The following is a 21,859-nucleotide window of genomic DNA, read 5'->3' as shown; positions in this document are numbered from 1 at the left end:
TTTGACAGGTATGGAACCTGTGACATGCTCAACAGAGGAGGGACTTTGGTTCAAGTTTCTGTCTCCCAGGCCGGTATTGACGGTGCAGTTTAAAGACAATAATGTGATCAAAGATGACCATCCCTCTCCTGGAATAGCTTTTGTTGGGGTGTCCGGTAGATTCTGGTATTCCAGTCTTATGGACATGTTTCAGTTATATAGTTTTACCTTTGACCCAAGAGAGGAAGACCCTACCAACACACACAGTCAGAAAGAGCCAGACACCCACACGGCACACCTAGGACCCACACATCTAGAACCCACACATTGCACCTAGAACCCACACAGCACACCTAGAACCCACACAGCGCACCTAGAACCCACACGGCACGCCTAGAGCATGTGGCTCCTCCTCAGAGCCTGTCCTGTGAGGTCAGACCCTGTTTGTGAGCAGCTTGGAGTGGTGGTGTGTTGCCTGCCTGGTGTTGTGTGTCTCTCCCACACTGCAGCCCTAAGAACTCAAGTGACCAGACTCCCGTACCGAGCACACACTGTGTTATGCTGAGTACCCACCCAGGAACTGGGGAAGTGAGGCACACTGCCCCTGAGGGACGTGAGCAAGCTGGTGAAACTCCTTGGCCAGGTGGACACAAACAGATGGGAACGCAAAGATAAACGTTGACTTTTCCACCTACCCCGGCACTGGCCACACACTTGTTCCTGGAATATCTGCCTAAAAATGCCTCCTATGAACTTACCTTCATGAAAACTTTTAAGCAAGAGAGACATGACGTGTAATTAAGTGCCAACTGAACACACAGCCACCCAGGGGCTTCTTGAAAGAGGACCTGGGCCTTGGAATTTTTTCCTAAAGTCTTATCATTACTTACTCAAAGATACCTATATGGCATCTGATGGGCCTAAAGATGAGGGGGAGCCAGGCTTGTTCAATCTGCCCTACCTGTCCCCCAGAAACTCCCCTGGGAGCACAGGGTTCTGATGAGGCCGTGACCATAACTCCAGCCAGCCTCAATGGCATGCCAAGGGCTCTGTCTTAATAGCTGGGCAGGGAACAAATGTGTGCATTTTCTGGGCTAGATACAAATGTCTTAGAAGAATTGGATCCAAGTTTTTTACAGACCTGAGTTTGTGGATCGCTGAGTTAGAGACAGGATAACAGTGTGCACTTCCAGACACTGTGAAGTCTAACACTGGAAAGGGGTGGAGTCAGCCTATGGTGGTTTGAAAAAAAATGTCCTCCAAAGGGAGTAGCACCATTAGGGGGTGTGGCCTTGTCGGAGTGGGTGTGGTCTTGTTGTAGGAAGTGTGTCACTGTGGAGGTGAACTTTGTGGTCTGATATATGCTCAAGGTACCGCCCAGTGTCTGAGTTCACTTCTTGTTGCCCTTGGGTCAAGATGTAGAATTCTCCAATACCTTGTCTGCCTGTACACTGCCATACTCCCAGCCACCATGTCCCACCATGACGATAATGGACTAAACCTCTGAACTGTAAGCTGCCGCCTCAATTCAATATTTTCCTTTGTAAGAGTTGCCATGGTCATGGTGTCTCTTCACAGCAGTAGAAACCCTGACTGAGCCACAGCCCCGTGGAGATACTGAAAAAGCTGGAGGGTGACATCTGTGCAGGATTTGGCCAGATGTGACAGGGGGAAGGGTGAGCCTCAGCAGAGGCCACAATGTGAAACAAAGCAGGAAAAGGTGTCAAGGAGCTGCTGACCCCAGTGTCCTCAGGCCAAGGTCACAGGGGGAGAGGCAGGAATGTGAGCTGGAGCCCAACGTGGCAGGCCTTGAGGCCACACGGAGGCATGTGTGCTGATGGTGTGGACATCAGGCAGGACAAGTTCTGTCGGAAGAGCCCTCTGGCAGTGTTCAACTACCCACCCAGGAAGACTCCTCGGGAGCTAATCTGGAGCCTCGGGACCCTCAGCCTGAGGCTCACACCCAAGGGTGATGGTTGGAGCTCTTGCCCAACCTGGAGAGGATGTGGTTGGGTTGAGAAATTCCATGCAAGTGGAATGTCAGGCACCAGGAGGACACGTCCTGTGTCGACAGAGACTGTCCATCCAGCTCAGCTTTCTCTATCCCAGGCACATGGTACCTCTGGCCTCTTCCAGGGACCCATCCTAGCTCTGACACCGGGACTTTGGTGTGACTCAGTGGCAGCCATGGGAAGGGGGATCTGGCCAAGAGGACTGTCTGTGGAGAGGTCCCGGAAAGCTGGAGGCTGGTCAGCCCCGGTAACTGGCCTAGAACTCTGCTGCTCTGGCTACCTAAGGGAAGATTGGTTTAGACCGACGCCCACCCCCAACACCATTGCTCTAAGCTGTCTTCCTGTCCAGCCCAAGTTCCGTCGCTCTCCCACGCTCCTCCTCCCTGCTCACTCTCCCACGCTCCTGCTGTCCCCCACCCACTTTGTCATCAGACACCAGCTCCAGCGAGACCCCCCCTTCCCTGTTCCTTCCCTTGCGCTGGAGTCAGATCCACACACCCAGCATTTGAGGCTCTGGGCAGCTTGACATTTATAACACTCTAATTGTTGCCTTGAGGCAGAAATTGTCTCTCCTACTTCGAATTCCAGAATTAGAGGCACCTCCTGACAGTGGCATTGGGCTCTGTGGGGATCTGGAAAGGACAGGTGTCCATTGTCCCCTGCAGCTCCCCCCGCTCAGGACTGGGCCCTGTTCTGCCCAGTTTCTGCCCTCAGGACCTCATAGGCAGGGGATGGGTCATGAGCTCATGTTTAAGAAAGGTTGCAGAAGGGTTGGGGAAAGTGGGGTTTAAAGTCTAGGTTGAGCTGGGCATGGTGGTGCATGCCTGTAATCCCAGAGGCAAGTGGTTCATCCACGACTTCAAGACCAGCCTAGTCTACATCGAGAGTTCCAGGTGTGACAGAACTCCATGGCAAGAGCCTCTCTCAAGAGTCAAACCAACCAACCAACCAAACAAACAAAAAAACCCAAAATTGGTAGGGTGCTTTTATAACATGTAAGAGGCTCAGGGTGAATCCCCAACACCACACAGAACAGGGTATTGACATAAAAAACCATAGCTCCCATCTTAAAGGGAAGAAGAGAGAGTTTATTCTGGAGCCATTCTGGGTGACCACAGTCCTAGGAACACAGATTTAGGTTACCCCGAATTCCATGTTCCAATGGGCGAGCCATTTTAAAAGGTTTTCTAGTTTTACAGAACAGAGGATGTCATAAATTGCGGCAAGTTTAAAATGCACTGGCGGGTGCATCAGAGGCGGGGTCAGTGAGATGGGGGAAGCTTTTCTAGAGGCCCAGGGTCCTGCCTGACGGTGCTCTCAGCTTTGGGATCGGTAGAAGCTAGTTGCTTGCTAAGCTGATCAATTCTAGAAAGTTCTTTATCTACTGTCACATGATGTTAGTTCCAACAAAGATGTGGGCAAGGAATGGCTGTTCTGGGGGCCCAGAACTTAGCCAAAGATAAGGGAGCCTCTGGACTTGCAACATTCTGGGCTCCACAATCCTGAAATTCTAATCAGCCAGTCAGCCTCTGCAGACAGATTCCCTTTAGAAGTTTTTGTTCATAAGGGCATTATAGTACCCATCTGTAATCCTGTAATCACTGCACTTGGTAGGTAGAGATGGGAAGATCAAGGTCATTCTCTGCTATATAGTGAGTTCTAGGCGATCCTAGGCTACGTGAGAGCCTACCAAAAATAAGGTAAGCCCAGGTTGTGTGAAATGGAGAGATGAGGGCGTGGTAGGGAGAGGGCAGATGCTATCTGCAGCAGCATAAAAGGCGTTTTTGAGGGAGAGTGGGAACAAATATGTGCCCAGAGCCCAGACCCCTCTTCTGAAATGCACACAAGGGTAAATTCCACCATCTTTATTATTCTATATGAAGTCATAGTCAAAAAGAGGTGGAAAGCCCAGGGGGAGGACATGGAGGCCCAGGTCTCTGCAGAGAAAAGTAAGACCGGCTCTCCCTGGGTCAGGCCGCAGCCCGGGCACCTCAGGTGGGGCTCCCAGCACCGCTCAGCTTTCCTGGAGCTGGCATGTGTGGCCACGTGGGCCATGCTTCAGCACGGACCGTGACCAAGTCTATGGTCATGCTGATTCTCCCAGCAGCGGTGGCAGTGGATGAAGGGGCCTGGCTCCTTGCTGACCACTCTGGGAGCTAGGCCCCAGCCTTGCGTGGGTCTCGGTGGCTCAGCCATTCTGCAAAGACTGCCCCGGTAGCGGCTGTATAATAAATAGTATTGCCAGTGTGCTGATCTCAAAACACCAAAACACTGTGATGCTTCCATGCTTCCTGGCCCCCTCCTCCAGCACAGGTGGACCTCCTTAATGAGGAAGGGCTAGCACTTGACACAGCAGGGCTTCCCAGCCCTTCCTAGTCCTTAGTGAACAAGGGTGCTAATGATCTGGGTTAAATGCTTTGGCCTTTGCTGATGTGTTCAGGGTAGTGATTCAGAGCTTCTTTCTGACTGCAGGAGTGTGGCCCAGACACACATGCAAGGCAAAACACCCATACACATAAGATAAAAAGACTGCTTTCTAAGTGTGGCTCCTACTGAGGTGCCATCCTGTGCCTTGTTGGGCACAGAAGTATAAATCCTGGCCATGTGTTGGTAGTATTCCAGATGTTGCTTAGCTGAGCTTGTAAAAGGGCAGAGTACACCAGGCAGGGCTGGGAGTCCCAGCTGAGAGACACACTGTCTGATCAAGGGCAGATGGTAGGGTCAACAGGGCAGACACCGGCAAACGCTGAAAGGTATCTCATTGTTTGGCTGTGAAGAAGGGAAGAAACTGAGGCATGGAGAGAAAGTCTGATGGGCGTGTCAGAGGCTGTGCCTTCTGTGGGCTGGGGAGGCGAGCATGTGGGGTTCCCTCCCCCCCAGCCCCAACCTTGGAGGAAAGCCAGGGCCTGCTGACTGTGGCTATCCTTCCCCGTAGCCTGATGTTCACCAAGGTGAAGCTGGAGCAGGTGCTCAAGGGCCCGGAAGAAGCCCTCGTGACCTGCAGGCAAATGCTGAGGCTGTGGCAGACCCTCTACAACTTCTCTCAACTGGGGTAAGTGGCTGGCATTGCCCCTGGGGTTGCCCCAGGGTAGAGGGCAGAGGTGACAGGTGGTAACTGCCAGGCTAACAGTTGTCTCAAAGGCCACGCTCCCTACAAAATGTGGTGGGTGGTTTGGAGGGAGATGTGGAACTCGGTGTTTAGGGATTTTTAGATTCGTGGCTCAGTTTTAATCCCTTGACAGTCTTCTATACCACACATGAAGACCTGGTTAGAAGACAGAGCTCAGCCGGGCGGTGGTGGCGCACGCCTTTAATCCCAGCACTCGGGAGGCAGAGCCAGGTGGATCTCTGTGAGTTCGAGGCCAGCCTGGGCTACCAAGTGAGTCCCAGGAAAGGCGCAAAGCTACACAGAGAAACCCTGTCTCGAAAAACCAAAAAAAAAAAAAAAAGAAGACAGAGCTCAGGGTGGTGGAAAAGTAGAAAAGCCGTGCTTGAGCTCCTGAGTCGGGTCCTGGGCTTCTTCCTTTTTGTGATACATCAGCCTCTTAGGTCTTCTGCGTTAGCAGAGTCTGAGACTTGGAGATTTGTCTAATTTGCCAGTTGCTTACCTGGTAAGTGACAATACTGGGAAGTGAACCCTGAATCCCAGACCATGGAGCCTATGCACAGGCACTCTGGGAACCTAGAAGGCCTCAATTCTCCTTAGAGGAAGGAACCTCTCTCCTAGTGAAATCAGAGGAGACCCAAGGAAATAGGATGGAGTAAAAAAAAAAAAAAAAAACCTTTGCAGGCTACCAAGCCTGGGAGGTTCCAGAGCAGGGCAGAACTAGTGGGTAGAAACTTCCAGAAAGCTATGGGTGATGGATTTTTCACACAAGTAGTAGAAACACTCCCCAGCGATGGGCACTGTAAGCCCAAGGACCATTCCCTGATCTGGGTGGATTTGCATTCAAATGCCTTTTGCTGGAGCAGGTTCCCAGCCTGGCTCAGTTTGCCCAGGAGTTGCCCTGGAGCTAGCTGCTCCTTATCTGGCGGGCGGGTAGGCTGTACATGTGGCCAGTCTAGACAAGGCCCCACAGAGTGGTAGCTTTGACTCAGCAGCAGGCTGTGGAGCTGCCAGGTGTTCTCACGAGGGCAGGGACAGTTGAGCTTACCCTGATGTTCCAAGTCACCACACACATATTCCATTCTGTCCTGAGAGGCTGGTAGAGCTCATAATGCAGACTACCTCTTCAGGAAACCGCCACAACTATCTCACCCTAACATACAGCAGAGCTCAGCCAGGTCACTGCTTGGGCCCACAAATCTGGATCCAGTCCCTCCTGGCTGCCTCAGGAGACAGGAAGGGTTTTTCTTTGAAACCTAGAGCCAGAAACCACTGCTTGTAAAATCTAATTTGGGGCAATCATAAACTAAGACCAGAATCCACAGCATGAGGGTCTGACCTACCTACCACGACCTAGCCAGCCTACACCACTCACACTCAACACCCCTGTATTCTGCTCAAACCGCGCTGCTAGCCCGATGTTCTCAGCACCCCTAGTCCCTGCTTCATGAAGCTACTGCCACCCAGCAGCCACTCAGCCCTGTCCGTAACAGTCTTGGTGACTTGCTTAGTTTGGCCCGTCCTTCACCCAGTGTGGGGCGTTTACCCACCACCTCCACAGTTCCCCAGAGTTTTCTTGAGTGCGAGCAGCAGGAAATATTAGATAGAAGGATTTATTGTGGAGAATATCGCAGAGATAGACAGATAGAAAATAAAGGATAGCCTCGAGAGGGCCTGGAACCTATTCCAATGGGCCCCAACTGTCTCTGCCCCAGGGTTTTTATAGAGACGCCAAGGGGTGGAGCAAAAGACCTCCTCCTCCAGCACAGCCAAGTGCAGACCATCTCAGACACCTGCACTCAGGCCCGTGGTCCTAATCATCCTCTATGCGGACCTGCTGGGTAAAAGCCACAAGGAACCCGAGAACGGGCTCCCACAACCTGGTACAGGTCCTTCAAAGTAACATGTTGCAATGTTAACTGTGTTAACTAACCTTAAACTGTGCAGCACAGTCTCTCAAGAGGGGCTGTTTCAGTGCCTGAGCAGAGGATCTCTCATGGGAAAAGAGAAAAAGTTTGAAGGGAGCTCTAACCTAGGCCCCTCTGCAGGTGTCGGTCAATAGCCTTGAAGCTGCACATCATGCTCGGTTTCAAAAGGAAAGGACCATGGGAAAAGTCAGGTAGGCGAGAAGGAGTAGGACATCATTGACTTCCCACTCAGGCGCTTCTGGAGTTAGGGGGAAGAAAGTCTTGGTCACTGCTCTGTTGCTGTGAAGGGACACCAGGACCAAAGCAACCTTCTAAGAGGAAGCATTTAATTGGGGGCTTGCTTACAGTTTCAGAGGCTTAGTCTATTATCATCTTGGCAGGGAGCATGCGTGCAGGCAGGCATGGTGCTGGAGCAGTAGCTGAGAGCTACATCCTGACCTGCAAGCAGAGAAAGAGAGACAGACAGAAACAGACAGACTGACTGACTTACTGGGCTTGAAACCTCAAAGCCCTCCCCCAGTGACACACTCCAACAAAGCCACGCCTCCTAATCCTTCTAATTCTTTCAAACGGTGCCCCTCCCTGGTGACTAAGCATTCAATTATATGAGCCCATGGGGGCCATTCTTATTCAAACCACCACAGTGGGGAAGGAAAGGAACCATTCCTGATCTGCTATGTTTGGAGAGATGGTTTTCTCTGATGCCCACTTAAGATGGCTGAGCATCTACAAACCAAGTCAGGGCCAGTGTAAATTCTGTCAGGAAACAAAGATGCCCTGGACTGTGGCGCCATCGTCTACGGAGCCAACATCTTCGTGTACCTCCAACGGGAAGACACCCCCTGGTACCTTTCCTGTGGTGGTTCTCCTGAGTTTCCCCAACCCATGCCAAGTGCCATGGGCTTCCTCGGCCATGGGAAGGGGCTGGTCCAGAGTACAACAGCTACTGCCTTTTTGAGCAAAGGTTCCTTCCTGGCCCCTCCCACCTCCCACTCTGAGAAAATGAAAGCCCCTCCCCCCAGTGGGGTGGGAGATGCAGGGACTTAGAGAGATGGATGGAAAACAAAATGAGACCCCCCCACATTTGCTTGTCTGCCACTCGTTCTCCCTCATCTGAGCTCCTTTGGGGCTGCCTGGCAGTCTGGGGGTTCCATTGCAGAGTGGGGCCCCTGGCCCTTCACCCAGACTGTTCTTAGACCGGAGCCAGCCAACAGTCCCTGTACCTGGAGGTAGAGGCCTCACCTTCAAAGAGGGCATGGACACTGGGGTTTCTGTGTCCGCCCGTGTGTGTATAGGACCCACACTGGTCGGTCTGTCTGTCTGTCTGTCCTGTTTGTCTCTTTCCTTTCCGGCCATTCTGGATTTTCTCTCTTCCTTGAGCTTGGACTCTTAGCCTTAGAGTCTGTTGAAATGGGGTTCCCTCATGCTCCCTGCTGGCCCTGAGGGTGCCGGTCCTCAGCATCATGGAGTCCTGCCCTCCTTTGCCTTCCAGAGGCCTGGAGAGGGATGGCAGCTTTGAAGGCCTCACGGTGAAGAAACAGAATGGCATTCACCTGACTCTGCCGGATGCCCATGACGCAGATTCCGGTAAGATCGGGATTGATCTTGGCTCTGGGTGGGGCTGGCAACTGGCCCACAGAGGGGTGGTGGACACCCTTCGTGGGCAGCAGAAGGAGGTCCATACCTCCTCAGCAGAGTGAAGGGAGGAGAATGGGACAGGAAGCTGACCTGGACAGAGACTGCTGCCCCTCAGAGCAAAGCCAGAGTCTGCCCAGTGTCTGACCCTGGGGTCAAACAGAAAGGAACGGGTTGAGTTCGTTCCAGCTCGAAGCTCAAGGCTGACTCTTAAAATGATTTGTATTTTATGTGCATTGGTGTTTTGCCTGCATGCATGTCTGTGTGTGGGTGTTGGATCCCCTGGACCTGGAGTTACAGACAACTGTGAATCACCGTGTGGTTCTGGGAACTGAACCCAGGTCCTCGAGAAGAGCAGGCAGTGCCCTTAACCACTGAGCCATCTCTCCAGCCCCTCAAACTGGACTCTTTACTGAAAAACTAATCCTGAAACCCAGGGCTCATAAAATTCAAATGAGATCAGGAATTACAAATGTACATCTTTAAACCGAGGACCTGCTTCAGGTAGAACTCTTCCTCGAGGACACGAGAGAAATTAGTCGCAGGATGGAAGTGTGAGTGGGGTTGGACTTGGTAAAACCGCTCCTATTCCCTGTCCCCCCACCCACCCACTTTGGTTAAGCCATGCTTTGTTGTTAGAGAGATGGAGTGGATTTCACTAGCCAAACCCAGCACTTGACGCCAGAGACACACTCTGAGGTTGCTTGGCTGCTTGGGAAACCACCTTCTCCAAGGAAGGGCATGGTGTGTGTTTCGGTGGGGGGAGGGGGGGGGAGACTCTTGTAATTAAAGAGAGAAGAATTGCGTCCAGTTGTCAGGGCTTCCCATGTTCTTGTCTCATAAACTGGTCGTCTGTGGTTTGTCCTGAGGCCTCCTGAGTTTATTGCAGCCATTATTGTCTCTGAGAAAGAGAAAGCGCTCGTGGTTCACCTGCATGGGAATTTCAAATGTCAACAGCTTATATATCCTGAGCAGGGCCCACACGGCCCACAACCACAGCAAGAGAGGTTCTCTGAGGGCATAGGTTACCTGTGAGCTATTGTCCAAGGATCTTTTGCCTCCCAGCTTCAAATGTGTGGGGTCTCAACATCTGTGGAACCGTGTGTACTGTGAAAACAAAGTCAAAATCACAAAAGAAAGAAAGAAATCACCCCTCCATTCACCACCTAAGGAAAGGGAATTCCTTCCACACACATGCTCATACTTAGTTGTTGTAATGTGCTTGTACTGTTCTCCATTCACCTGAAGAATGTGACAACTACCTTTACGTATCAGTGCCGCCCGAGCGTGTCTTCAGAGCCTTGTGTGACTACACTTTCACTTATTTTTAATCAGCTCCTATTGTTGACCATTTGGGTAATTTTCTGTTTCCCGTACTAAAGGTAGGAGTCAAATGGGCACCTTTGCTGACATTTATGATTATTTTCCCTGGGGATAAATCCTCAGTGGAATTTTTACCAAATTACCCCTTAAAAAGCACACCTGCCCCTCTGTGGAGAGGGGTGGACAGAAGACCCTCCTAGAGTCCGTGAGTTGGTTTCTTGGCAGCTGCCCAGGATGCCCTGTCTGCCCTGTAGTGCTGGGCATTGACTGCTCTAGGCCAGGGGCACGTGGTACCCTGACTTTGCTCAGCCCTATGCCCTCCTGCTCTGCAGGTTCTCGGAGGGCATCATCTATCGCAGCCTCGAGGCTGGAGGAGGCCATGTCGGAGCTGACCATAACAACCTCAGTCCTGAAGCAGGGCCCCATGCAGCTGTGGACCACACTGGAACAGATCTGGCTCCAGGCTGGTGAGTGTCCCCTGATCCATGCTCATCTGTATGTATGGCTGAAGCTGCCAGATGCCCAGACCCTGTCCTTGAGGATGAAGGTGGGGGAGGTGGAGATTTCTGAAGAAGCTTACATAGGCTTATACTCTTTTTTTTTTTTTTTTAAATCACTGCTTTTTTTTTTATTTTTTTTTATTTATTTATTTATTTATTTTTTTGGTTTTTCGAGACAGGGTTTCTCTGTGTAGCTTTGCGCCTTTCCTGGGACTCACTTGGAAGCCCAGGCTGGCCTCGAACTCACAGAGATCCGCCTGGCTCTGCCTCCCGAGTGCTGGGATTAAAGGCGTGGGCCACCACCGCCCGGCGGCTTATACTCTTGAGTTCTGTAGTTCTCTTTCCAAACTCACTTTCTCTCCTCCCTCCCCTCTTCAAGTTTCCCCATCCTAGCCGCAGAGACTGTACTCAGAACTCAGATACTGGGATCTTGTCTTGGTGCCCCAGGAGAGGCATGTTCCAGAAGAACAAGACCACCTGCTTCCCTTTCCCTGAGGTTTCTGCTTGTCTTGGCTGGCTGGCTGGGGGTCTTCTTCTTTGCCCAGTGAGGAGAATGCCTGCCCCCCTAACCTGAGAGGTTCCTGGTGGCAATAGTTAGAGAGGTTTGAGGTCAGGCGAGGCTGTGAGGGTGAACAGTCCAGAGGGCGAATGACATGGAGACGGATGTCCAGGTGACATGCCTTTTGATCCCCAGCCAGCACTCTTCCTACAGGCAAATGAGTGCTAGGTTTCCGGAAGCCCTGGCTGGAGTCACCCAGATTAGAGTCCCGTGCGTGCGTGCGTGCGTGCGTGCGTGCGTGCGTGCGTGCGTGCGTGCGTGCGTGCGTGCGTGCCGACAACCGGCTAGCCCCGGTCTGCAATGACTCACAAGCAAAAGCAGTTCCTACGACCCATCGGCCCATCGTGGGTGCTCCGCAGCTAGCACATGACTTCTGGAGCCGCCTTTTGGGTTCATGGTGGGCCAGAGGCTGTGAGGCACCCCCAGACTGTGTGCTTGGCTCAGAAATGCCAAGGAGTGACTCGCTGGAAAGTGTTTGGCAACTTAACCTGACCGTGGTGTGGTGGATTACAGGGGAAAGAAAAATCGAGAGTAAGAGTGAACAGTAGAATTAAATGTCTCCGGCAGAGTCGAGGAAGAGGAGAGGAGATCTGAACCTACACCAGGCCACCCTGCCTTTGGTCTGAAACTGCCAAAGCCTGGAGCCCTGGGGCCCTGTTCCCCTGGTTAGTCTCACCCTCCCCCATGTCCTCACTGGAGTGGGCTATAGTCCCCAAGGAGGGGGACGGAATAGAAAGCAGTAGGAAGTAGATAACCAGTTCCCTGGCTAGGTGGTGTTGGCAAGAGTTAGAATGCTCATTAATGAGAGCCCAAGGCTACACCCCGGGCCATCTATCCACATGTGGACACATTAGTATGCATCCTGTCGTGGACTCTGAATCTGGAGGGGGAAAAAAGTGGCCCAGGATTCACAGGAAGCCTAGACACGACAGCATGGTAATAATAATGCAAATCTTGCCCCACTTCACATCTCAGGATTCCTTAGGATGCTTGGGGAGCAGGGGGCGGGGGCTGCAGAGTAAAGGGAACGTTGAAGGAGTGTAAAGGCGTGAAAAACAGTGATGCTTCTGCTCCCTTCAGGGAGCTGTGGAGAGGCAGGTGTAACAGAGCCCACGCTGGAGCTCACCGTGGTCATGTGAGCTTCAAGGGCTGCACCCGTGAGCCCCTGCTGGTAGCTCCCCAGGCCTTTTGTTTTCCTGATGTGTCTTAGATTTGCACTTGGGATGCGTCTGAAGGCACCTTGGGTTTCTCAGACGCATCACCTTATGCTGGGGTAGTGGCACATGCCAGCAATAACTCCGAGGAAAGGGGAAGGCTTTTCGAAACCTGGAGCAAAATTTGGGCGTGACACCGTAAGCATACACCCTTCAGTAAGTCACACGTTAGCCTTTCTGCTTTGGACATCATCCTGGATGTCACTGCCCAGAGAAATCTGAGAGCAGCCTCTGGACACAGGGAAGAGCATAAGTCACAGCGGACAAATCGGGTGTGGTCACAGATCCGAAACTGTCTTATACAAGGGAGAAGCCTGTTTCACCCATACAGAAATGACAGCCTCGGGTGACACTCTGCCATCTCTAGGGCATTGCTCACCTCCATGTAGTTCACAGTGGCTCCTTGTGACACTCAAGTTCTGAGGCAGAAGATAAACATGGAGGGGAAAGTGCCCTCCCTCTTCCCATAAGGACATACCGTAGAATTTGCATGCATCCCCTCATCTCATGATTCATTGTCTGGGGCTCCATTCTTTGACTGTCCCCAACTGCAAAGGACTCTGGGATTATTCTGCATGTCCCTATGCCTCACTATACATCATGAGATCTGTCCTTCTGGAAGCAGGAAATAGATGGGTGTACAGCTCCCATGGCCGAGAAGGGAGTGAGAGAATGTGTCCTAGGTCCCTCATCATGAGCATGTTGGGACCCATTTGCATCCTCTGTCCCTGGGCCGCCATGTTCACCAGCACTTACTGAGTACCTGTTGGAGGAAAAGTTGCCAGGACCAGGTCACCAAGGCCACAACTCATCCCCAAACTGCCCTACCTGACCCAGGCTGAGCATATAAAGGTCAGCATCCCCCCTCAACCCAACCCCGCCCCTGCACACACTAATGCTAATAGATGCCGTGAATGTGCCGAGAAGAAAACGATCCTTCATCACTTCTGAGCCAGCTCATCCCGAATTTGGTTCGGAATAAACCGCCGCCGAGTCTGGTCAGTAAGTGAAACTTAAGTGACCACCATGAAACAACTCTGGCTGGCAAAGTTATGCTTTCTCTCCCACACTTACATTCTCCTTCTACTCCCTCAAACCCCCCAGCTTCCAGGAGGATTTGCTCTTAGGCTAGCGGTGGGGGAGGGGGGGGGTCCTTGCTTCTTGGGCAGTGGGTCTGTGAGAATGGGAATGCTGCTACCAGACCCATGTGTGTTCCAGAATCTTCAGTGTGGAGAGGTCCTTTCCATAACACACACACATACACCCCTTCTTCTCACTCCTGGTAGCATCTCTGTCATCATATGGTGTACCAGAGAGAAGGGGGGTGGACACAGGGACTCCCCTGCCCTGGAGGTCCAAGGACTCCTGGCCAGCTCTGGGCTCTCTGTGTATTTGCAGGAAGCTGACCTGGTCTCCAGTCCCCAGTCACTCATGTTACCTGAGATCTTCAGGGGCCTCACCCTGCAAGTGGAAGCCACCCCGGGTGTGTGTGTGTGTGTGTGTGTGTGTGTGTGTGTGTGTCTGAATTGAAGTTTGCTAGAAAGTCACACAGAGCCCTTAGGAGGCACCTTGTCTTTCAGGGCAGAGCCAAGTGACAGCATGTTGTAGAAAAACGCCGCACAAGCCACCTGACTTCAACCTTCCCTCCCCTTATCCCTCTTTGCCCTTCATTATTCTTCGTTCTGTCTTCCTTGGCTCTTTGCCTGGCTCCTACCCTGCTTGCTCCTCTCTCGCTCCAACACTGCCCCCCCCCCCCTTCCCACAGTCAGGACTAGTGAGGTCCCGGGCCCTGACTGCCCGCGCCTCAGCCACGCTCTCTGGGACTCAGTGCTGGAGGGCCATGCTCTTCTGTGAAGTCTCTGTGACCCTCTGACCTTTCTCTACCCACATTCCTTTTCTCTCTACTTTTATTCTGAGCATCCCGTATCTCCTGAGGGCCTGCTTCATGGGGGAGCCACGCTTACCTCCTTTGAGATGGATAAAAATGCCCTCACTGTGGAGGTCAAGGCCAGGCAGGGGAGATTCCTTTTAGAGCAGTGGCTCTCAACCTTGCTGACGCTGCGACCCTTTAATACAGTTCCTCATGTTGAGGTGACCCCCCCACCATAAAATTATTTCATTGCTACTTCATAACTGTAATTCTGCTGCTGTTATGAATCGTGATGGAAATATCTGATATGCGACCCCTGTGAGAAAGGGTCGTTGGACCCACCGGGGTCATGGCCCATGGGTTGAGAAGCACTGTTTTAGAGCTGTGTCTAGTTCTTTCCTGTCCCAGGCCCTGCACAACCTCCTCCTTTTTCTGAGGTCCTGGAAGGGCCCCCTGCTTCTTAGTGTAGGAACAGCCTGAGGACAAGACCCCCCCCCCCCTTGTTGCACAAGAGTGTGGAAATGGGCCTTAGAGAGAGAACTCAGTCCCCAGCCTGGGGCCTAGAGCCCTGGTTTTAGCAGGAGGGGCAGGGTTAGACCAGGATGTCTCCGAGAAGAACAATAAAAGGGCCGCTTGCAAAGCTCCAGGGAGCAGATGTTTTCCATTTGTACCCTGTGGAGGGTAGTGGAGGGAACCCGGGAGCCAAGAGGAAGAGAACCAGAAACAGACTGAAGAGGAGGCAGAGCCCGCGGCAGGGAGGTTAATGAGACCAGCGAAAAGAAGGGAGGAAGAGAGAAAAGGAGCTGGGGGAGGGATGTGCCCTGGCACTCAGGGAAGAACAAAGGTTTGCTAGCTGCCCTAGATAAGGCTAAGCTCGGAGCAATGCGTACTAACCCAGCCCTGGCCAGGGGAGCGCACGGGTGTGAGCATGGCGAGCCCGACAGCCAGGAGGAAGAGGATCCAGGCAGTGGTGGGCACCATGCCACCAGGCTCCTGCTGCAGTCTCGGCTGGCTGGCCGGCTGGCTGGCTAAGAGCACCATGTTTGGTAAAACAGCAAGCAGTTGCTGAGGGCACCTGCCCAGAGGACGGAGGGCAGGAAGACATGGTACATCAAAGCCCCCAGAACCTGTGTGGCTGGTTCCAAGGCTGAGGCCTTGCCAAGGAGGCTGGACCTGTGTGTGAGGGGCTGTTCACAGCGTGGCCAGAGCCCTCAGGAGACCTGCCTCTCTGACTCTGTCACCTGGCTTCCTAAGTGATATAGAGACCCGTGGGAGAGCAGAGTAGCCCCACTTACTTCTCGGGGAGTGGTCCTTGGTGTGTGGCTTCCCGCCTGGGTCCAGGGCCTCAGAACGCCCCAGGGCCCCCAGCACTAATTGAAATCTGTTGATAGGACCACACTGAGGAGTACCCAAGGCTGGGACTAGGGACAGTCTCCTGGGGCCTTGGAGGCGCAGGGCAGCAAGTTGTAAACAGCTTAATGAGCCATGACGGGAGCCAAGTGGGCCCAGCCTGGCTGGGACTGCTCAGTGAGATCTAGGCGTTAAGAGTGTGACTCTGGATCCTCAGAGCTCCTATCCACAGAGAAGCCCCCCACAGGTGCTGGTGTGTGTGTGGGGGGGGCATCCACCCTGCACCAAGGCTCACCCAGCCCCCAATCTCTCCACCGCCCCTGGGGGTTCTGCCACAGCAGAACCTGCCTACAGGTTGGCCTCTCCCTTCTCTCTACCCGCTCAAATGTGAACTCCTCTAGAAACACCTCCCCGGCCACACCACAGTGGCACCGACCTGGCCCGCCCCGTCCCTGTAACACCGCGAAATGGTTCCTGTCCTGTCACTGTCCTGGACCCCTCAGGTGTTTTGGTGGCTCAGTTGCCACTACAGAGTCTTTCCTTACGGGTGGACTGGACATGTAGTCAGTGTTCAATATACTTGGGTAGTCTACACTCAGTTAGGAATACAGCCTGTGCAAAGGCCCCGGGAACAGCTCAGCAGGAGAGCAGAAAAGGGAGGGAGCCGGATCCCTGACCACTGGCCAGCCCCGCCCCGTGAGGCCCTGGCTCAAAGCCCCCATCTCCTGGTGTCCCTCTGCCTCTAAGGAGAGGAGCCTTGGATGTCTACCTGTCCCTGTAACCACAGCATGAGAGTTTGCCTCCTCTGATTATCCCAGCGTCTTACCACATTAGAAGAAAAAAAAAAAAGTGTTCCAAACGCTCTCTGTCATATTTTGGGATGAGGCAAGCTGACTGGATTATACAATGAACTTTAGGTGGCCTTCCTGCCTAAGAACCCCCCTGCTGCCTACTACAGTTCTTAGGCTGTCTTCCCTGACGGGCAGAAGGGACGCCTGAGTCAGGTCTGTCCACCTCTCTCTGGGAGTTTCCATTGGGGACGTCTGTTACCTTCCCCACCCCAGACATGCTCTGAACTGGTGTAACCTCAGCCTGCAGCCCGCGCTAGGAAAAGCTCTTGGCAGAGCCACAAGCCAGACTCCGCTGGCCTCCCGCGCTCCCCATCTGCCTTGCCATCCTCCTGTGACTTCCGTATGGGCACCAGCTCCGGGAGGGGGCAGCCGAGCCCCAGCCCCAGCCCCAGCCCCAGCCCCAGTCCCGGGGAGCTGCTTGGAAAGAAAGGCAGAGTGGGCCAGCGAGCGGCGGCGGCGTTGCTAAAAGCGTCGGTGGTGGGCGAATGCCTGGGCCGTGTGGGGCTGAAATGCGCAGTTCTGTGGGCTGCCCGGGGATGGGAGAAACTGCACCTCTTCCCCTAGATCTGCAGGAGGGGCTGATGATGCTGCCTGCTGGCCGCAAGGGATGTGTGTGTGTGTGTGTGTGTGAGAGAGACAGAGACAGAGACAGAGACAGACAGAGTTAGAGACAGGCTGTGGGGGGAGGGGAGGCCAGTCCAGCAGTTGGCCTTTCTAAGAGCCACCTCAGCTTAACTGTTTATAGTGAAGATCCTAATTACGCGTGCCTCCCTCCAAGACTACCTATAAGGGAAGTTGAGGCTTGCCCCCAGTTGGCCTCCTTAAGTACAAGTCATGTCACTGTGCCACTTGGTTTGAGCCTTGGGTGCCTCATCAGAGGCCCCAGATCTCACTGCCCCCATCCTTCACAGGACTTGGTACCCTCCAGGCCTCCAAGCACACTCCCACCTCATCCTGAGCGTGCCAGGGCCTAGTAAGTCCCTCGGCTAATCTGCTTGGATGGAGAGGCCTCCGGGAGAGTCACCAGGTCTGTCCCCACCCTGTCATCCGCCCACAGAAGCAATGGACAAAGGCAGTGGGCAGACACCGAAGTGTGTCAGAGACACGCAAGCAGGCATTCCACCCCGGGCCACGCGATTCCCCCGCTGCCGGGTGGGTCTAAAGTCAGACAGCCTGGCACCAACCCTGACTCGATCAGTTTCTGCCTATGCAGTTCCGGGTTTCTAAAGTGGGGTGGTGAAAGTGCTTTCTCCAGGGTCTGTGTGGCATTGGCCGAGACAGTTTGTGCCCAGCACGTGACTGACAGAGTAGGCACTTAGAGCCCGGTACCCCGTGTCATCCTTACACTTCCCAGCAAGATAGCCTTGTGCTGTGACTTTCTTGGCTCAGGGATGTGGGCTGGGGCTGCTCGCTGCCTTTGACTTAACCACCCGCCCCTCACACGTCCCTCGGCCCCTCTGTTTTCACAGCTGAGCTGTTCATGGAGCAGAGACACCTCAAGGAAGCAGGTTTCTGCATCCAGGAGGCTGCGGGCCTCTTCCCCACCTCTCACTCGGTGCTCTACATGCGAGGCCGGCTGGCTGAGGTGAAGGGCAACTTGGAAGAGGCTAAGCAGCTGTACAAGGAAGCGCTCACCGTGAACCCGGACGGCGTGTGCATCATGCACAGCCTGGTGAGTCCCCCTCGCCTCCCCCCACCTCCTTTCCCATCTCTTCACCCTTCACACCAGCCCCTTGCGGCTGCTGCTGCCGGGCGGGCGTCTCTAGGCTTCTTCTTGCAAGACATGCAAACAGCCGAAGGAGGAACGTGGCGGCAGGATGAGGGCGGAGCAGGGAAGCTTTGCTTGGCTCTGTTTTCAAGGACTGCTGGGGTTAGAAAGGAGGGGCATCTGTGTGTGTCTTAGAGGGGTAAGCTGTTTCCCCCACCACCAGAGTCTACATTGATGAAAAAGAAAATCCAGAAGGGTTGGTTGGCATTTTTTTTTTTTGAGGCTTCCATATTGCTGTGAAATTCTATGTGTGATCTATACCCCAAGATTCCATAGTCACTTGTTAGAGCCTTCTCCGGGGAGCTACCCCAGACTTTAGGCATTTCCCAACATACCTTGTATGAGGGTCCTCAGACTCTTCCCCAGACATTGGGCTGCCTCTTCCATTCATTCCATGGCAACTCTGTGTCCTTGCCATGTCAGGTCTGGCATGAGTGGATCTGGAGAATGGCCCCGGGGTTGTAAAAGATGCTAGTTCTAGAACACGGATTCAGGACTTGGGTACCAAGGGCACAGTAATACACCTACACCCATGGGTGGAGAGGTTCGGTAGCTGAGAAGTGCTTATCCTGTCCCAGCTATCTTCTACCTTGGGTGATCATGGGTAGGTGAGTCACCACCTCTGAACCTTAATTTTGCTTATCCATCCAGTGAAGAGTCTATGGTCCAGGAAACATCATTGTGTTCTGGACAACAGAGATCGGGACAGATGGAGTGACATGAAGTAAGCCCACCTGCTGAGGCCCGAGTGGTCTCTGAAGGACCATTTCGGAGCCCACAGTGAGCGAGGTCCTGTTGAGGTCTAGGTTCCGATTGGATGCCCCCTCACCTTGAGGATGGCTGTTGCAGTATCCCTGACATCTGGCACGTGGAGATCACAGGATGGGAATAGTCCCGTGTGGTCAGAGGGTTTTCATTGCCAGAAGGGAATTTAGCCCCGACAAAAGGCCATAGGAGTTGATTTTCAAACTGGGTTTAAAGAGTTTGGGTGTATACTCAGAAATCACTTGAGGGAATGGGGGAAAGGCTGGACCAAAGCATCTTTATATCCTTTCTAACCCCAGCAGTCCTTGAAAACAGAGCCAAGCAAAGCTTCCCTGCTCAGCCCTCATCTTGCCGCCACGTTCTTCCTTCAGCTGTTTGCATTTTGAGCCCCAGATAAAGAAATCACAGGCCACAGCATCACACAGCCCTGTCCCTTCCCATAGCTCCCTCCCGGGCCCCCCTCACCCCCCACCCCCCCCATCCCCACCCCACCCCACCCCCGCTAGCGTAAGGCACATCCCCCTTCCTCCTGCATCTCAGACATCAGCTTTGCTGGTTAATGCCTCACTGGGGGTCATGTCCAGAAAACCCCATTATCGAGGAGGGCTGGGCTGGCGTGATTCGCGAATGCCAGCCTGCGGTCTCAGCCCCAAAGCCCAACAACGTCCACTAACAAGTACAGTTTTGAAGGAACAGCGTACCATTTTTTCATTTATGCTTATTATTGTTTGTAGCTATTTTCTTGAAATGGAAGCGGTTGCCAACCATGGGTTTCCATGGTAACCGAATAGCTGTCCAGAGTCGCTCCCTGCAGATGTTACTGAAATGGTCCCTTTTCTCTCTTCCTGGGGTGCCTTGCTGATTTAATGAAACTGGAGCGAGTCGGAGCCAGGTCGCCCACTCTCGGTTACCCGCGAGGAGAGGGGCAGTCGGCTCCTGCGTGGGCAGTCCATCCCCTTTCCACAGGCTTTGTTCCTGCCAGCCCTCCCACACATATGCATAAAGAATAGCAAACTGCGAGCCTGGAGAAGATTTACTAAGCATATTTTCCTAAAGACGTGTGAATGCTTTTAGCATGTTGATCTCGAGTGTTCCCCTCATCCAAATGCCTTCCTTGTGCTGGCCTGCGACTCAGGACATCTGGGCGGGTGCTCATCCTGGCTCTGGCCTTGGTTTACTTGGGTGACTTAAGAAGAGACTTAACTTCCCTGTTCCCAATGCCCCCTTTTGTAAATGGATAATGATTGTCCCCAGACTATAGTGGTTTTCTAATCAAATGAGATCGTGCCCATGAAAGTCTGCAGTGAAATGGGAAAGGAAGAAAGACAGCATACAGACCACTCTTCTCCAGCCCCCTCCACCACCGACAGACATTAGTAATCAATCATATCACTGCTTTCCACCGAGCATCAGTGGAGCCTGGGCTCCTTTTAAATGTGTTATAACACAATGGAAAATAGTTCTAGTGGGTTAAGTCAGCTTGCTATTTCTACCAAGAATTCCTTGTGAAAGTATCCGTAGAGAATGAAAGAGACATCATTTCGTGTATTCTGGGATAGATACAGCCTTAGAGAATTATCCAAAGAAAAGAACATAGAGGGGTGGGTACCGGCTCCCCACCATGAAGCCATTGCCAAGGCAGGTTTCTAGGGAAGACAGTCTAGCTGTTCCAACACCACTGAACCTTTACATAAACTCAACCCGTAGTAGGTGCAACTAGGAGGGCCGTCTTTCCCTGTGGTGTTTCAGCCACGTACAAGCCTGGGCTGGAAAATTCTTCTGAAGTCATGGGGAAGTTCCCCTTCCCTGGGGTCTGGAAAGAAGGAGGTGGGGATATTCCTAGGGTACTGTGTAGTAGGGGGCCAGGTTTGACCCCACTGTCACAGGGTGGGGCTGGCAAGCACCAGGAGAGGAATGCTCACTGGGGGCAGAAGCCTTTGCAAAGCTAAGATGTTCAGTAGCTCTGTTCCGCCATCACCCTCCCTGGATGCCATGGGGGAGCTCTTCCTGGTTCTAACTTCACCCTCCACACAAGTTAGGATTCTGCACCAGACCAGGCAAGAAGGCATTGCCTTCCATGGTAGTTCTGTGTCAGGAGAAAGAAAAAAACAAAACAACAACAACAACAAAAAAAAACCCAGAAACACTCTACTGTGTCCAGAGCAGTGATCCACGGTTACCCATGCCACATTCAGGGGTTTCCGAATGAAAATCAGACCACAGGAGCAGGTCATAAGAGTGTCTGCCAGGCAGTCTCCACCTTCCTCCCCCACCGGAAGCCCCCTCAGCTGGAGTTACTTGGGTCTGTTGGTGTACAGATCTAGTTGAGAAGCCTGACATTGCCTGCTCCACAGAGCATGAGTAGAGAATCAGGGCCTTTGCCAGTGTCCTCAGAGGAGGACTGATCTTCAGGGAGGGCAGGAAGGGACCCCGGGCTCCCGCCCTACATTCTGTCACAGAACTTCTCAGCAGCACTGGACACCTCCAACAAAAATGGAACACAGGAGCCCGGACAGTGGCCAACGGACTGGCCGTGTCAGTGAGGGCCCTCCCAGGGGGTGTTCCTATGTTGACACCTTAACGGGTCATCGCTCGTTCACGAGGTTTTAGAGAGGTGGCCAGACAAAGGGGTAGGACCTCGAATCTCTGGGGACAGCAGGTTTGGGGAAGACAAATGGGAAGTTAATGGTGGACAGAGGCTCCTGAGTGAGCTTGGCTGTGTACGTTCTATGGTGCCGTTCTGGGGCCCGTAAGGACACAGTGTTGACTTCTGTAACCAACCTTTGTCCCTCTGATAGAGATGAAAGCGGGCTTTGTAAATGTCTTTGCTTTTGGGCAAATGGGCAGAAGGCAGAGGTTTTCCTGTGTCTGCTCCTCTTTAGTTGCCGTTAGCTCAAAATAGCCTTTTTGCCAAGGTGGCCTATGTAGGGATAGTACATTCTGCAGCCCTTCAGCTCCACTGAAGACTCGAGCTCTAGCCTCGGGTGGCCCCGCTCCCT

General features: G+C 53.1%; 1 protein-coding gene across 1 annotated transcript in view; it reads left to right on the top strand.

The window, feature by feature from the left end:
• Ttc7a (tetratricopeptide repeat domain 7A) overlaps positions 1-21,859 on the top strand; it is a 97,433-nt gene that overhangs the window by 68,081 nt on the left and 7,493 nt on the right. The window contains exons 15-18 of the mRNA XM_059248720.1: positions 4,927-5,043; positions 8,518-8,612; positions 10,316-10,450; positions 17,797-17,999. Of these exons, the coding sequence (XP_059104703.1) occupies positions 4,927-5,043; positions 8,518-8,612; positions 10,316-10,450; positions 17,797-17,999 (550 nt within the window). The remainder of the gene's footprint in view (positions 1-4,926; positions 5,044-8,517; positions 8,613-10,315; positions 10,451-17,796; positions 18,000-21,859) is intronic.

The sequence above is a fragment of the Peromyscus eremicus genome, chromosome 22 (assembly GCF_949786415.1).
Source record: "Peromyscus eremicus chromosome 22, PerEre_H2_v1, whole genome shotgun sequence".
NCBI classification, from domain to species: domain Eukaryota; kingdom Metazoa; phylum Chordata; class Mammalia; order Rodentia; family Cricetidae; genus Peromyscus; species Peromyscus eremicus.
This window is presented reverse-complemented; position numbering and strand designations above follow the sequence as displayed.